Here is a 15213-nt window from a genome sequence, read left to right as displayed (position 1 = left end):
GGGCCTTTGAATAGCAGTTCCAGATCGTATTTCACCTGCAATTACGCACAGCACACACTATGGAACTCGACCCAACTGTAGTCCCTAGAGAAGAGGATATGGAACTGTCGAATATTATCCCGTCCACGGAGCCCTCTCTTACGCAAAAGCGAAAACGCTCTCGTTCGGACGGTGTGTCCGCTCCTGTCGCAAAACGTCCAGAGCTCGACCATTCCACCTCAAACGGAGCGCTGGTGGAGCCTTCGTTGGGATACCCTGCTGCTCACCAGCCTCAATGGCAGGGTACCATTGAACGGGCCATAACATCCATAGTTAGTATTAGATTTTCTCAAGTTGCGGCATTCGATACCGACGGGCCCGATACGTCAGAAGGTACATATCAATTCAACCATTTGGCATTATATGTAGTCAGATTATTTGGTTGATATTTGCGACCCGGGAAAATTAGCGTCGGGCTTCGTAGTAGACGCCGCAGCGGGACTTATCTTGACAAACCGACATGTGGCATGCGCAGGTCCCTTCGTTGGAGAAGCAGTATTTCATGATCATGAGGAGGTGGATGTGTTTCCAGTATATCGGGATCCGGTAGGCCGCTTGCACTTATCATGTACAAATCCTTGCTGACTCAGTGTATAACTGCAAATTTAAGGTGCATGATTTCGGGTGAGCTTCATGATCGTATTTTGCAACTCAAGATCTTGCTAATGGATGTGATTAGCGTACTCAAATTTGATCCGAAAAAGATACGCTATATGCCAGTTACTGAAATTCAGCTTGCGCCAGACCTAGCCCAGGTTGGATTGGATATTCGAGTTGTAGGGTAAGGAACATGTCCCTTCCCCTCCGTCGGATGGGGCTAATTCGTGCTACGTAGTAACGATGCGGGAGAGAAATTGAGTATCTTGGCGGGATCCATTTCCCGGCTGGATAGAAATGCTCCAGAGTATGGAGAGATGACGGTAGGGCGGAACTGATTCGTCTTTTATTGCTTTTCTTTCTCGCTGAACCCGCACTCGTCATGTTACCGCAAACAGTACAACGATTTCAACACGTAAGACTGTCTTGTACAGGTTTTAGTATATCCTGCTGGGTACATATTAAGAGCTTTTCGAATGCAGATTTTACCTCCAAGCGGCGTCAAGTACAAGTGGTGGGTCATCAGGATCACCGGTATTGAACATTGAAGGAAAAGCGGTTGCTCTTCAAGCGGGAGGGCATATGAGAGCGGCTACGGATTTCTTCTTTCCTCTGGATCGTAAGTAACTTTTTAATGTTGTTATGGATGAAATTGAGATAGAGCGGACATTCCAATGTAGGGGTGGCAAGAGCGTTGAAGTATATTCAAGAGGGCAAAGTGGTGCCCCGCGGCACAATACAAGTGCAGTTCCTGTGAGTTCATCTCATATTTGCCGGTAGCAATGTTGATAATTGTGATGACCAACGATTATATATTAGTCACCGGCCGTTTGATGAAGTTCGCCGTCTCGGCCTTACAGACTCCACTGAGGCGCACATTCGAAATCTATTCCCTACTGAAGTTGGCATGCTCGTTGCGGAGGTTGTCGTACCCAAAGGTCCAGCGTCAGCGTTTCTCGAGGAAGGAGATATATTGTTGAGTGTCAACGATAATTACCTGACAAAATTTGTCCCGTTGGAGGAGGTGCTTGACAGCAGGTGCGTTGCTAATGGAGACACTGATTTCTGCCTGCCAAGTCTCAAATCTCTGATTGGGTCACGCTAGCGTTGGAAAGGAGATCAAAATAAAAATCCAACGTGGTGGTGCTGACATGGAGTTCACTCTCACTGTGCAAGATTTGCATAGCATGTGAGTATCGCCTTCTGTTTTCTCTCCGACTAGCTTTGCATGAAACCTCATATTTGCGAGGTCCACAGATCCCCGGATCGATATCTTGAGGTTGGCGGGGCAAAGCTCAACAACGTCTCATATCAGCTGGCACGCCAGTTTTGTGTGCCTGTTGAGGGTATTTATGTCTCAGAGCCTGCCGGGATGTTTCGTTTAGACGGTTCGGATCATGGCTGGATTATCAGCAGCATCGATACAAAGCCAACACCGAATTTGGATGAATTTATTGCGGCATTCAAAGAAATCCCGGACCGCGAGAGAATCCCAGTCGAATATTATTCTATTTTGGATGTCCACACGAAATCCGTGGCGGTTGTGACTGCAGAGCGACATTGGTCTGGGTTCAGATTGGCAGTCAGAAACGGTACAGTGATACATTGTGGTCTTATCTTAACAGGTCTTTGTATATTAACAATGGCGATGCTTTGAACTGCAGATAAGACAGGACTTTGGGACTTCACCGATCTCGGCAGCCCTCCTCCCCCAAGGCCATTGAAGCCGATGACCGCTACATTTGCAACACTAGATCAAAGTCTTGGAGCTGCAGCTAGCCTATTCCATTCACTGGTAGCTACTTTGTCTGTTTGGCTGCTTCATTCGGAAGTGAATAGTGACATTTTGCAAAGGTCAAAGTCAGTATGTACATTCCCTGCCGAATAGAAGGCTTTCCAAAGTCAAGGGTAAGAGAAATTCAGGTGAAGTCGGCCTGAGAGTTGCCTTTTTCCGGCTTTGAAACGAGTTTCACATCATTCCCTCTGTCTAGAAAATGGGCGCAGGACTTGTAATCGACGCAGAGAAGGGTTTGGTCGTAGTTGGTCGTAACATTGTCCCTTTCACCATGGGAGATATTCTTTTGACTTTTGCCGATTCGATTATTGTTCCGGGAAAAGCGGTGTTCCTACATCCTACGCACAATTTTGCAATCGTTTCGTATGATCCCCAGTTGGTCGGCGAGACTCCCGTCAAGAGTGCACCAGTCAGTCCAATAAAGCTTGGACAAGGACATCGCGTGTCACTGGTAGCATTGAATCACAACCAGCGTCCAGTTGCCATTGAAACAACAGTTACTGATATAACCACGGTAACAATTCCGTATTCGGGAACACCTAGATTCCGTGCGATCAATTTTGGTAAGAGCTCACCTAAAGATCATTAACCAAAATTAGTATGGAAGACAGTTAACTTTTGTCAATATCCTTACTGTAGATGCTATCACATTAGACACCCCTCTCGCTCAGCAGTGTTCTGCGGGGGTACTGGTGGATGCGGACGGTCGAGCGCAAGGCTTGTGGTTGAGCTATCTGGGAGAGCGAACGAATTCGGGTCATGATACAGAGTACCACCTTGGCATCGGAATCGATACCCTACTACCAATTCTAAGCCGATTGAGACTAGACGCGACCCCAAAATTGAGGGGTTTGGCTGTTGAGGTGACGCCTGTGCAGATGTCTCAAGCTCGGCATATGGTACTTTGATTGGTGTTTTTTTTTTTACATTGACGTGACACTTGCTCAGAATGCCTTCCTTAGGGTCTATCCGAAGACTGGGTACGAAAGGTAGAGGCAGCAAACAAGGAGCGGCGCCAATTGTTTTTGATCCGAAGAACAGAAAATGGGTCGGAGACCGCTAAGGTTCTACAGGATCTGGATTTGATCTTAGCTGTCAATGGAAAAACCATCACACGAGTTCAAGAGTTGGAACTTCATGAGGAATGGGGTAGTGATGTGGAAGTGACGATCTTGAGAGCCAAGAAGGAAATTACTGTTAAGGTACCGACGACTGAGTTTGACAATGAAGGAACAAAACGGATAGTTTTCTGGGCGGGTGCTGTCCTGCATGGTAGGTCATTGGAGGATTTGATGTCCACGCGCTCGTAACGGTTGGTAACGATTGGGATTCCAATTACAGAACCGCACCGCGCAGCTCTCCAACAGTCCAAAAAGCTTCCCTCGAGAATCTACGTCTCAGGCCGTGCCAAAGGGTCACCATCGTATATGTACGGAATTGTTCCAACACAGTGGATCACCGCGGTCAACGGCCGGAAAGTAACCACATTGGATGATTTCGTTGATGCTGTAAAGGGCTTGCCCGATAATGAATACGTACGGATTAAGACAATCAGTTTTGATCTAGTGCCATGCGTATTGAGCATAAAGCTCGGTCTGCATTATTGGCCTACCTCTGAGGTGAGAACCAGTTTTGTCAGAATGAATCTGCTATGACCTGCTGAACGTGTATTTTAAGTTGATAAGAGATCCTGATAGCGACTGTGGATGGACTCGGAGAAACATCCAATAGTCTGCTAAGTGGTGGTAAGGGGCTGCACAGGATCGCAGCATTGCATTACTACAGACAACCAGCATCATGAACGCGCATGTCACATCACTGTACTTATAATATCCACAAAAAACTTCTAGTGTTCTTGTGAATGCAAAGTTCACTTAAGCACAAAGATTATACCGTAATCTGGCGACATTTGTTATAGCTGAATATTTTGAATATATCTGTAACAAATTGGTGAAGATGTGGCTACACAGATTTGGCGAAAAGTAACGTTTTTTTTTGTATGATTTCGTTCTCCCAATCCATTTTGTCGACTGCAGCAAGAGATGGGAGGCTTGATATTACTACTCATATTGCGAAAAGCTACAGCAGTATGATGATTATTCTACGCCAGAACTCCACAGCATTTGTCAGTAAGTTAATTGTAAGCAGGGGCAAGTGTTATATTAGAAAGCTCACGTAGCTCGTCGGCATATCTAGGGGCTACGCGAGTACAGAAGAACTTTGTAGAACTTGCTGGAGGATGAGATCACGTAGGTGGCACAGTCATCTAGTTAGTAATGGGATGGTGAGCCTTGGGGTCTATAAAAACCCCCGTCAAATACTGCATACGTTTTCCAAACTACATACCTGGAAAGTTAAACCAAAATACAAGGCGACAAACATGTACTATATATATCCTAACGAACCACGCTATACCGTTGCAAACCCTGGGGACTTTTTCCGTCAACAACTACTTGACGCCCAACGGCAACGGGCGTTCGAGGAAACCCAGCGTCGCAGAGCTTACGAAGATGCGTTGCGTCGACGAGCCCTCGAAGAAGAGATCCAGCGACGAGCAATTGAAGAGGAGCTGGAGAGGCGTCGGGCGATAGAAATGGAGGTGCGGCGTCGTCAAGCGATTGAAGCGGAACTCGCACGTCAACGAGAACTCGAAAAAGAAATGTTACTAAGAGATTATGAGCGGGAACTACTTCGTCGGCGTCGTGAAGAGGACCAGCGACAGGCGTTCTATGACGCCTTGCTGGAAGAGCAGGAAAGGAGAGAACAGGAACGGCGTCTGTGGAGAAAACGGCTTCAGCAACAGCAGCATCCTTACGGACCCAGGCGGAAGGTTCCGACTGGTAGTGACTCAGAGGAAGAATTGACTATCAAGCCTTCTGCACCTGCACGCCAGATTCCAATCCTCTTTTTGAATCAGGCCGCGCATCCTGCTGCCACGATGACGCCTCCCGAACCTCAGGAACCTCGAGTGGTTCCAAGGGCCCAGTCACCCGCAAGAGAGGCTATCAGATCTCTAGTTACATCGCCTTCAGTCACACCTACAATTCGAGCGGGCGCAAGGGCGCAATCGCCGGTTAATGAAAATACTACGCAGCCAACTACACCAGCTCCAATCACATCCGCGGCTACATCAACTCCAGTCGATGATCGAATCCTCACATTCAAACAAACTCGTGCCGCGCGAATCCTTCAAAAGCATTTCCGTCAAACACGCCCCAAACTTATAACCCTCGCGCGCATTGTCGAGGACCTGCGAACCGCTCAGCGTGATCTTGAACCAACTGTGCTATCAACACCTCTCGTTGTAACCAACGGCAAGCTTCTACCTCAAAACAACAAAGCGTTTGTGATGTTGGAAGAAACCCTTACAAAGTTGCTTGTACGAGCGGATGCAGTTCAAAGTGACGGTGTTGCTCTTGTTCGGGATGCACGCAAGAAAGTTGTTGGGGCTGTGAACACAGTCTTGGGGCATTTGGATGCTATCAGACGGGATGCATTGCGAAGAGCTGCAGAAGAGGAGGCGTCGCGAGTGACAAGTGAACAGGTGGTCAACAAGGATTCTATGGATGTTGATCAAGATCCTTCGACAACAGTAGATTCGTTACCACCAAGTGAACTTGAAGTCGTTCAGAACACGGATGCGATGCAAGTCGATGATGAGAGCACTACGACTTGCGCAACAGCGACCAACAGTGCGGGAGCCGTCGCCATGGAAGATGAAGGGGATCAAGTGCCAGAGCAACCTCTAGACACGATCAACGAGATCATATGTCAAGCGGCAGACGCAGAGCTGCAAGTCGAGAGTGATCATGACGATGGAATGCAGGTGGAATCTGACGATCAAGGCGCACAATCTGACAAGCAAGATGCTCTCTCGGCCGACACTGGGTCAGATGTGCAGTCGGTCGAGACGCCAAACCCCGAAAATTCTAGTGATGTTCAAGCGGTCGACTCTGGCGCGGCCACTGAGACGCAACCAACACCGGCACTCTCATCACCTGGAGAAGTTGAGCCCGCTCATCAAGATATGACATCCTCGCCGGTCACAAAGGGTTCCGAGCCATTCATTCTCGTGCAGAGTCCGGCAAAATCACCATCTTGCAGTGTGGTAGTCGACCCCTTTCTTCAAAGAGATAACTGTGTGGCAGTTACCGCAGAGGGATAGCGAAACGTAACTACTAAAGCAATTATCTGCATGTACAAATAAATGTGAATAGTAATAGGATTTTGAGGCTTTTGAATGTGGGGATTTGGGATTATGTATTAGTGATATTTGTCATATGCACATTCTTCGAAATAGTTTGATTATACGCATGAACGTGTTAACACCAAAAAATAACATTTGTTTAAAACAACTGAATTGACGCTATTCCATATACTGAAGCATTCTTGCGTGTTGTGTACAGTACATGAAACCACTTATCAGAGTGCTGTGCTACGGTGTGGCCAGATCATTTTTTCGTCGCTACCCATGTATATAGGGTGATGGAGATCCTTCGGAATCCGACGGCGGGTGGTGATGTCCGGTGGCGAGAACGAAGCCGGCGGGGTAGGGGGCGAAGCTGGGATATACTGCGGTGTAAGGTGGATGAATGAGGTGTGACTAATTTGAATTGAAGGGCTTTTTATTAGAAAAGATTTTAAGACGAATAAAACATGACGATTGACATAGGTACCATGTGGAATGAGCCGGAAGGCGGTGGGTGTCTCATATCGTGTGTCGGTGTGCCAGGTTGGGGCGAGAGATATTCACGTCCTTGATCGCCGTGATTGCTTTCAACGTCATCGCCGCCTTCTCCGCCGCCTCCTTTACCACTGCTATTGTTTTTCTTGCTGGTGTCCTTGTCTGATTTACGTCGCGCCAAACGCAGGCTGCGTGGGGATGGGATGTGCTCGTCCATGGATCGGTCATCTCGAGGTGTCGACTCGATTAATCCATTGTCGTCGCGTTCTGCGCTGTCGTCCGAATCATCTCCACCGTCACCTCCTCCTGAACCGTGTTTCTGAATTGTCTTTTTGAATTAGTTAGTGCTCTCATATTGATTGAGAACACAGGTCAACAGTGGATGTGGTTAGTTTACCTTGATGATGTCGTCGTTGGTCCGGCTCTCATGGGGTTCCGTTTCGGTATACCTCAACAAGATTTTATCCATATCCGTGCTTGCGAATTGAAAAAGCTTTCCGTTGGATGCGAACATGATTAACCCGATCTCGCAACCGCAGAGAACGGAAAGCTCGTATGCTTTTTTCATGAGACCGAATTTGCGCTTGGAGAAAGTGACCTATAGCGGTTCCATAATATGTGTTGCAAACATATTTACGGCGCGTACGGAGGTAGTCGGAGGGAAAGAGGGCGGGAAAATAGGACCAGGTTATGTCGTAGGACGTGGGGGGTGACAACGATGGAGTGCGGATGGTAACAAAAAGCGAAAATGTAATATATTAGCATCATATATGGAAACATGATGTGGACGACCAGAAATAGCCGTCTCCGATGCAGAAAATAGCACCAACGCTATATAAAACCCATTCCGGGCCTGCTCCTTTTTGCAGGCTCCGTCAATTTGCACCAAAGACCAACGAATATATCACGCACACAAGATTGAGTCTCTCCGCTTCCTCCCTGCTCACGCTACACCTACAGTGCACGCGTTGAACGTACCTGTCGATTCCGTTCGTCCTGGATCCGTTTGATGGCAATCTTCTTGCGTCCCATGTTTGGATTCGATTCGCAAGTAAACGGGAAAAAATAAGATATGAGAGAAAATTGATGGCAGTGACAAAGATCTTGGGTTGAAATAAAAAGATTGGAAGGAGAGATCGGATGAACAAACGGCTCTCTCTAGTCGGCCTTGTCTGTGTGTCTAGTCTTGTCAACAAAGTCGAGCCTCAAAGTGTTTGTCCCTTTCGTAATCAACGCGTAATCAAACCAGACGCGCTCCACCGCGACACGGTCTTGACTTCTGGAAGAGCCGATCCGAATGGATGTAAGGGGCATCCTGTATCTTTTATTTGTCTATCCCCCATGGACACTGTTTTGACCAAGTAGAAAGCCAGAGGTGCCAAAGTTGGGCAGAATCATCGAGAAAGGATCAGTCTGTGGGTTCGTCTCCTCCGTATTTTCCATGGTAAAGCAAAGAGGGTGAATTGCGAAAGAGTTGCGATAATGTAAGGGGTCCGTGTGTCGAGACATCCATCTGTTCTAAAATTAACCTCCAACCAAATGCTCCTAACAAGAGATTAAGTTAGGAATTATACGAGGTGGGAGATACGTAACTGCCTCACCTGGATACCTATTGGGTCACAGTTCACAGAATTCTGGGGGGCAAAATAATACGCCTCTACGATCTGAAGGCGTGTATGGTACTGGTACTTTTTGATTAGATTAGCACACAGCATCCATGTGTCGGGACATCCATCTTGTTCTATAATTAAACTCCAACAAATTTTCCGAATATGCAAGTAAGTTAGGAGGCATACGAGGTAGGGGATACGTACTGCCTCACCTGGATACCTATTGGGTCATCATCCGAAGAATTCTGGGGGTAAAATATTACGTCTCTAGGCCTCTGGAGATGATGTCCCTTGTACGGGTAATGGGTACGTAGTGATTAGTTAGCACACGTCCCCCATATATACGATTCAGTGTGCCATGGATGATGACCTGAGCGCCCTGCAAATGGTTCAAAGTTAATCATGCTTGGCAACTTGAGAAAAATACTTCACATATATTTTGTGGATATGTATTTACAAATTTCGTACACGTCCAAATGCTCGAAGAAACTTGCCCCTAACCTGCTACACCCATTGCCTCCTTGCACATTGCATCAACATTAGGTCCCGTGTATATGCCTGTATTCTTTATCGCTTTCAAGAATGCCGTGAACACTTGTTGGTGCAGTCGTGTAATTGACATAGGGGAACGTGCCAAAGAGTGTTGTAGAGTTGATAACGGTGTACATGCCAGAATTCGGAAATGGACAGACGGAGATGATATCATGAGGAGATGGAATAGGTGATAAATTTGTGGATAACAGTGAGCTATAGTCAGAGGAAGTTTGCATTGGAGGCCATTCGGTCGTTTTATCGCCTTCCATGAGTAGAGAGGTCGACACGGGAGATGTGTTGTAGGTGCTTAATCCTTGCTCAATTGGGGCGACACACTCTGATGAACCTTCATGGGGATGCGATTTTAATGGCGCAATATCCTCCCAGAAGATGGTGCTGCTCGGTTCAACTGGTGCAGTAAAGCTGTCCAAAGATGAAGGCTGTGATGATGTTGAACCGTTGCACGAAACAGAGCCGGATGCGAGCCCCCTTTTACGTTTCTTGTTGGCCTTTTGATGAACCTTTTGATGACGAGCCAATTCGTCACTGCGACCAAAGCGCCTACCGCATGAATGCTCAAGACATGGATACGGTTTTTCGCCTGTATGAATGCGATTATGGCGAACGAGGTGCTCTTGACGGTAAAAACCTACACCAGAACTCTATCTTAGACACCACCGCGATTGACAGGTTACGAACAAAAATAATACAGATAAGCAAAAACATTTACCTTGATAGCATGTACTGCAGACAAACGATCTGGTATCTGGTTCACGACGCCTTCTGGGTGGTTTACCGGTAGATCGACGCGAGCTGGGTCTTTCATCAGTTCGGACAGGTGCCGATGGACCTTGACAGATGTCGGTCTGCAATGTCCGTGTATACTTGAACAGATCATTGGAAGTAGAAGATGAAGTCCGCATCGTGGAATCGTGGAAGGGTAATCCTGAATGCAAAAAAGTAAATTGTCGGGGGGTAAGGCTGTGTGCGTGCTGTGTGATGACCAATTCGATGGATATTCGAAAGTATTTTTTTTTTTGGCGTGAAGTGTTTTTCTTTTGGTACCTTGTGGCAAAGAAGGCAGAAAATCATTCGATGGCTACGAAATTCTACTTGCTTGATGTCGGACGTTCGAGGTCAATACAATGTTTACGCAAAAAAAAAGGTGGCGGTCTCGGAGCGGTGGGGTGGTGTCCTCTTTGTGATGCTTTTGACGGATTTTTATTTTTTTTTGGTTTGTTCTGTGGTTGACATATTCTAACTGACGTCCCTGAGACAGTAGTAAAAAAAATAAAAAAAGCGTTTGAATAATACAAAAGTGTGGAGGTCATTTGGATCAACACTGCCATTGCAAGGGATATCTGTAAAATTGGCATCTGGTCAGCTTACATGGGAGATTTGGGAAGGAAGACATCAACAAGTTCATGCAATTGCCCTTCAGGATCGGTGGTGTTACCTGTGGATCCTAACGTCCCCGTATGTTTACGAAATTGAACAGTTGACAGCCTCAATGTCAAATGCCCTTAGCCCACATTTCTCAACCCATCTTTGGTTGCAAATAGGATTTATCATCACTGAATTGCATCAGGTAAGTGTATGACCGCATGGGCGCAGTCCGCGCCCGCATGGTTTGGGCTGTTCGCATCAGTTGAAATTGGAGAGATGTACGAATGTCGGGGCTAGCTAGTCTTTGACACATGCGATATTGAAAATGTTTTACGCTGCTCTGTCATGCTACGGCTCTGATCGCTTCTGGTGTGTAGAGGAAGATGACCATTTCTCTCCAACAACTTGCTTGAACTCGCGACTGTGCCGTAACCTCCTCCGAAAATAAACAAAAACCTCCAACGATGCGAACTTTGAGAATTTCTATTCGTTACTGTGATCATGTCACGTCGGGGAAGCATCCAACGAGCATTCAAACTTTGTAGATTCGTGGGCTGTTATTTGGGGAGGGATGGGAAGAGGTGGGATAGAACCAGCTGTCACACTTTTCGCCGAGCCCACATTGTACATGAAGATCTTTGCGTAGTTTCATACAACGACGTCCCGTGCTGGCTTCACTGTTATCGTGGTCTAGATTCTATAGCATGGATTAACTTATTCGCAAATGTTATCTTTCCCAACCCATGTTTCGCATCATTTTTGGCATGAAGGGGATCGTCGCTTTTCATGCACATCAAAATTAAATGCGCCATTCTTGTCCAATGGGTGCATCAGAAAGAAAGAAAGATGGAGCATTCCTTTCATACCTTTTTGGAAAGAGCGATATGAATAGGAAGAAAAAGCAAAAGCTAGATAGTACATCAGGAAAACGTCAAATTCTTAATAGTAAATGTGTCGCCGGCAAGTACACATGCTGATTACGTATACATAGGATGAGGCTTAGCATGTGTTTCCGATCACAGTCGGCGATTTCGCAGCCTCTATTGCAGGGCGACCATTTCGAACATGTCTGACACATTTGGGAGCAGCAGCACCACATGCTCACCGTCCACCATCACCGAAACAGCACTCACAAGTCTACTTGAGCACCCTTGCCTATTCGTCATTCAAGAACATGCCGCAACACGACATCACTGGGACTTGCGACTGCGAGTGCATTCCCGCACAAACACGCCGACAGACGTTCTCCGCAGCTGGGCCGTCCCTAAAGGCCCCAGTTTCAATCCCACCGAAAAGCGATTAGCGCAGGAAACGACTGACCATGATATCGGGTATGCAGGGTTTGAGGGGGTCATTCCGCGGGAGTCTTATGGGGCGGGTACGACCATGGTATGGGATATTGGGACATACTGTGTACCGAGAAAAAAGGGCGAGGAAAAAGATACGACGAGTGAGGAGGAGGGGGGACGTAAAGAGCAGGAGAGGTTGGAGAGAGGGTTGGCGAAGGGGCATGCTAGGATCCGGTTTTTTGGGCAGAAGATGAGAGGTGATTTTGTGTTGTTTCGAATGATGGGGACGAGGGTTACTGGTGGGTCGAAACGGTTACGTGCCTTAACGACCATGTCGCCCTCACCGTCTGGCAAGAGTCCTCCTACGGTAACTCCCCGCGGCACAGGCGCATGGCTATTGATAAAGAAAAAAGATGGATACGCTATCCAAGGCGGTCTACCTGATATTACTCTGACGGCACCACTATCCGTTCTTACTGGGCGCACCATGTTCCAAATTGGGTGTGACGCTGGTGCGGAGGTTGATAATATGGGACATTGGATAAAGTTGCCTCGTGTGAAGCGGGAAAGACGGGCGGTGTCTACTCGTGTGAAGAGGCTTAAACAGGAAGAAGGGAAAGTTGAAATCAAGTGGACAGATATTAAGGAAGAGAACGAGGACAGGAATACGAATGGATCAAAATGCAATGGGTCAATCTTGGACGTCACAGATCGGTCGGACATCAAAAGGGAATTTCCTTACGCTATAAAAGTGGAAGACAAACCCGCCCTCATTCGCCAAGAACATGCAAAAACCAAAAGACAATTTCCTGTATTAGCCACATCCCTCAAACGACGATACTCATCACCCATTCTCGTTGATTCGGATTCAGATGCGACTGTTATTGATGGATAACTTTGAAGAAGGAAACTTCGTAAATTAGTGGGCAGAGATCAAAGAAGAGAACGAGGACAGTAATACGAATGGAGCGAAAGGCCATGGTACAAGACTGGATATTCCAGATGGGACGGACATTAAAAAGGAGTTTTCTTACGCTGTGAAAGTAACAGACAAACTTTTTCGTCTTCATTCACCAAGAACATGCAAAAAGCATGGGACAATCAACTGTATTACCCACAAACCTCAAACGACGTTACTCATCGCCCGTTGTCGTCGACTCCGATTCAGCGACTGTTATTGATGGATAAACGGAAGAAAGGTCGTGAAGGAGTGGACAGAGATGAAAGGAGAGAACGATGGCAATGATATGAATGGAGCGACATGCAGTGGTACAATACTGGGATGTTACGGACATCAAAATGGAATTGTCTTGCGCTATAAAAGTAAAAGACAAACTTTTCGTCCTCATTCACCAAGAACATGCAAAAACCACTAAACAATCGCGCGTATTACCCACACCCCTCAAACGACGGCTTATTCTCGTCAACTCGGATTCAGACGCGACTGTTATTGATGGTTAACGAATTGAAAAACAAAGGATTACTAGTGCTATGAGGTTCACAGTTTTGAATTGGTTTGTGGATTGTGAGAACGAATGTATTTAGGTTTCTCGGTCTACATTAACGCACTTGTTGGACTACTACGGTCTCCACGTGATGACTTGTACGGCTTTTTTGGCAGCTTCCGCCAGTTCTTGTCTCGGAGATTCGAAAAGCGCTTGTAACTAGGCACACCCCAAATCAAAGCAAAATAAATACACAAACAAAAAAAACATTGTTAAAAGACGAGACAAAATGCAAAAAACGACATAATCTCACCTGCTTGATACACCCATGCAACTGAAACCTCCCCCGATAATCCTCCGCACAATTCGTAATCGTCTTTACAGCATTCAAAACAAGTAACTGGTTCTTGTCTTTAAGGAGGTCCATGAGGACTGGAAGGGCGTTTTCGCGGACCACAATTCGTTTTGCTTCCACGTCTATTGTGATGCTAATTGTTGGATAATGATTTTTTTAGAATTTAGTGGTTTTTGGAGTGTTATGAAAGTGGTTTTTTTTCTTTTTTTACCTCATTAAGGCTCCAGCGGCTGCTGCACGAACGGTAGAGTGTTTGTTGTGTAAGAGGTCGATTAGAACGGGAATGGTATTTAATTGGCATGCAAGTTTTTTGCCTTCATGGTAGTGACTAGTTTATAAAATAAAAGTGAGTAAATGAAACGCTCATCCAACATTGGCATCAAGATACGCCTCCCAATAAAACAACATACCTCAAAACCATAACACAATCCGCAACACGAACCGCAACATCCCTCACACACCCCACTTTAAGCATCTTTGTAAACACCTCCATAGCACCTGCCTCCAACGCATCCCTAGGCATAAACGGCGCCTTCCCCAATCGAATACAATTATAACATGTATCGAGAATAACGAGTTGGATATCCAGTGCTTCGTGCGGGAGTTTTTGGATGAGGGGGTCAAAGAGGATTGAGTGGAGGAGGGAAGTAACACCGGATGTGTGTAGGGTGATGAGTGAAAATGTTGTGTGAATTGTTTTGCGGACTAGTGGGTCTGGGTCGTCGAACTGGTGTGTGTAGATGTTGGTTAATGATATTGTTGTTTGGGTGTGTGTGAAAGAATTGTGAGAATGTTTTTTGGTACGTACGAGTTTAGATAATGGGACTAGGGTACTACATTCCACCATGGACGCCCGTCCAATAGCATGTCCTAAAAACCCCACCAAAAAAAAAAAAAAAAAAAAACAACATCCAATTAAAAAAACAATCCCTTCCAAAAAAAAAGAACCAAACACAAAAAGAAACATACCACCCAACACCTTTAAACATTCCGTAGCCTTTTGTCGAACCGTCACATCCGAATGACCCACCCATTTCCCAAGAATCTCCACAATACGACAGTCAAGTCCCTGTGCGACGTTTTCGGGGGCGTGAAAAAGGTCTGAGAGGGATGTGAGAGCGGATTGGAGGTGGTGGAGGGGGGTTGTCGGTGTTAGGTCCGATATCTGTAAAATAAAAGGTTAAGAAGGTTTGTAGGAATTGGTTTAACTGTGAAGAGATGGGTTTTTTTTACGAGTTTGGGGACGGCGCGACGACCGTAGGCGAGTTGTTGTTTTGTTGGGTCGATGCCGGGTGGGATGGTGGGGGATCGGAGGTTGCTAATGTCTTGGGGAGTCAAGTCGGAACCGGAATGCTCAAGGTCTTGGGAATCAAAAGAGTGGAATGGGGTGAAATGGGGTTGAGCAGTCGTCGTCATGGTTTATTTTTTTGTGTGTGTTATTGAGATCACAAGCTCGTTTTAATACACACAGGTAGGAAA

The 15213-nt window shown here is 46.4% G+C and overlaps 6 protein-coding genes across 6 annotated transcripts; 3 read left to right on the top strand and 3 right to left on the bottom strand.

Moving 5' to 3' along the window:
- The first annotated feature begins 8 nt into the window (after positions 1-8).
- SPPG_03093 (uncharacterized protein) lies at positions 9-4402 on the top strand. The gene is made up of 18 exons (XM_016751381.1): positions 9-372; positions 449-585; positions 650-663; positions 719-820; positions 875-959; positions 1035-1051; positions 1119-1255; positions 1317-1389; positions 1456-1674; positions 1742-1825; positions 1894-2228; positions 2301-2431; positions 2491-2544; positions 2628-2994; positions 3071-3330; positions 3394-3703; positions 3773-4050; positions 4109-4402. Exons 1-18 carry the CDS (start codon positions 60-62, stop codon positions 4160-4162), a joined length of 2970 nt encoding a protein of 989 aa, XP_016609322.1. The 5' UTR covers positions 9-59; the 3' UTR covers positions 4163-4402.
- Positions 4403-4759: 357 nt separating this feature from the next.
- Positions 4760-6796, top strand: SPPG_03092 (uncharacterized protein). The gene has a single exon (XM_016751380.1). It carries the CDS (start codon positions 4812-4814, stop codon positions 6594-6596), a length of 1785 nt encoding a protein of 594 aa, XP_016609321.1. The 5' UTR covers positions 4760-4811; the 3' UTR covers positions 6597-6796.
- Positions 6797-6812: 16 nt separating this feature from the next.
- Positions 6813-8293, bottom strand: SPPG_03091 (myocyte-specific enhancer factor 2C). The gene is made up of 4 exons (XM_016751379.1): positions 8094-8293; positions 7513-7713; positions 7108-7434; positions 6813-7034 (listed from the first exon to the last, which is right to left on the bottom strand). The coding sequence occupies exons 1-4, from the start codon at positions 8145-8147 to the stop codon at positions 6897-6899; spliced, it is 720 nt and encodes a 239-aa protein (XP_016609320.1). The 5' UTR covers positions 8148-8293; the 3' UTR covers positions 6813-6896.
- A 971-nt stretch (positions 8294-9264) lies between these two features.
- On the bottom strand, positions 9265-10182 carry SPPG_03090 (uncharacterized protein; the record flags this gene model as incomplete). Its single annotated transcript, XM_016751378.1, has 2 exons — positions 9265-9908; positions 9990-10182. The coding sequence occupies 2 exons, from the start codon at positions 10180-10182 to the stop codon at positions 9265-9267; spliced, it is 837 nt and encodes a 278-aa protein (XP_016609319.1).
- Positions 10183-11702: 1520 nt separating this feature from the next.
- SPPG_03089 (DNA ligase D, 3'-phosphoesterase domain-containing protein) lies at positions 11703-14094 on the top strand. The gene has a single exon (XM_016751377.1). The coding sequence runs from the start codon at positions 11711-11713 to the stop codon at positions 12827-12829; it is 1119 nt and encodes a 372-aa protein (XP_016609318.1). The 5' UTR covers positions 11703-11710; the 3' UTR covers positions 12830-14094.
- Positions 13434-15193, bottom strand: SPPG_03088 (uncharacterized protein). Its single transcript, XM_016751376.1, has 7 exons — positions 14968-15193; positions 14704-14899; positions 14543-14604; positions 14145-14461; positions 13946-14062; positions 13693-13867; positions 13434-13598 (listed from the first exon to the last, which is right to left on the bottom strand). The coding sequence occupies exons 1-7, from the start codon at positions 15148-15150 to the stop codon at positions 13515-13517; spliced, it is 1134 nt and encodes a 377-aa protein (XP_016609317.1). The 5' UTR covers positions 15151-15193; the 3' UTR covers positions 13434-13514.
- Positions 15194-15213: the final 20 nt, after the last annotated feature.

This window comes from Spizellomyces punctatus (genome assembly GCF_000182565.1).
Source record: "Spizellomyces punctatus DAOM BR117 chromosome Unknown supercont1.5, whole genome shotgun sequence".
Lineage (NCBI taxonomy): Eukaryota > Fungi > Chytridiomycota > Chytridiomycetes > Spizellomycetales > Spizellomycetaceae > Spizellomyces > Spizellomyces punctatus.
This window is presented reverse-complemented; position numbering and strand designations above follow the sequence as displayed.

Coding starts and splice junctions, on each gene's coding strand:
- SPPG_03092 (XM_016751380.1), top strand. CDS start 4,812: ATGTACTATATATATCCTAACGAACCACGCTATACCGTTGCAAACCCT.
- SPPG_03089 (XM_016751377.1), top strand. CDS start 11,711: ATGTCTGACACATTTGGGAGCAGCAGCACCACATGCTCACCGTCCACC.
- SPPG_03093 (XM_016751381.1), top strand. CDS start 60: ATGGAACTCGACCCAACTGTAGTCCCTAGAGAAGAGGATATGGAACTG. Junction 2,432..2,490: donor CTAGCCTATTCCATTCACTG/GTAGCTACTTTG, acceptor CATTTTGCAAAG/GTCAAAGTCAGTATGTACAT. Junction 2,995..3,070: donor ATTCCGTGCGATCAATTTTG/GTAAGAGCTCAC, acceptor TCCTTACTGTAG/ATGCTATCACATTAGACACC.
- SPPG_03088 (XM_016751376.1), bottom strand. CDS start 15,150: ATGACGACGACTGCTCAACCCCATTTCACCCCATTCCACTCTTTTGAT. Junction 14,462..14,542: donor TAGTCCCATTATCTAAACTC/GTACGTACCAAA, acceptor TACACACACCAG/TTCGACGACCCAGACCCACT. Junction 14,063..14,144: donor GATTGTGTTATGGTTTTGAG/GTATGTTGTTTT, acceptor TTTATAAACTAG/TCACTACCATGAAGGCAAAA.
- SPPG_03091 (XM_016751379.1), bottom strand. CDS start 8,147: ATGGGACGCAAGAAGATTGCCATCAAACGGATCCAGGACGAACGGAAT. Junction 7,714..8,093: donor AGGACGAACGGAATCGACAG/GTACGTTCAACG, acceptor GAACCGCTATAG/GTCACTTTCTCCAAGCGCAA. Junction 7,035..7,107: donor CTTCCGGCTCATTCCACATG/GTACCTATGTCA, acceptor AATTCAAATTAG/TCACACCTCATTCATCCACC.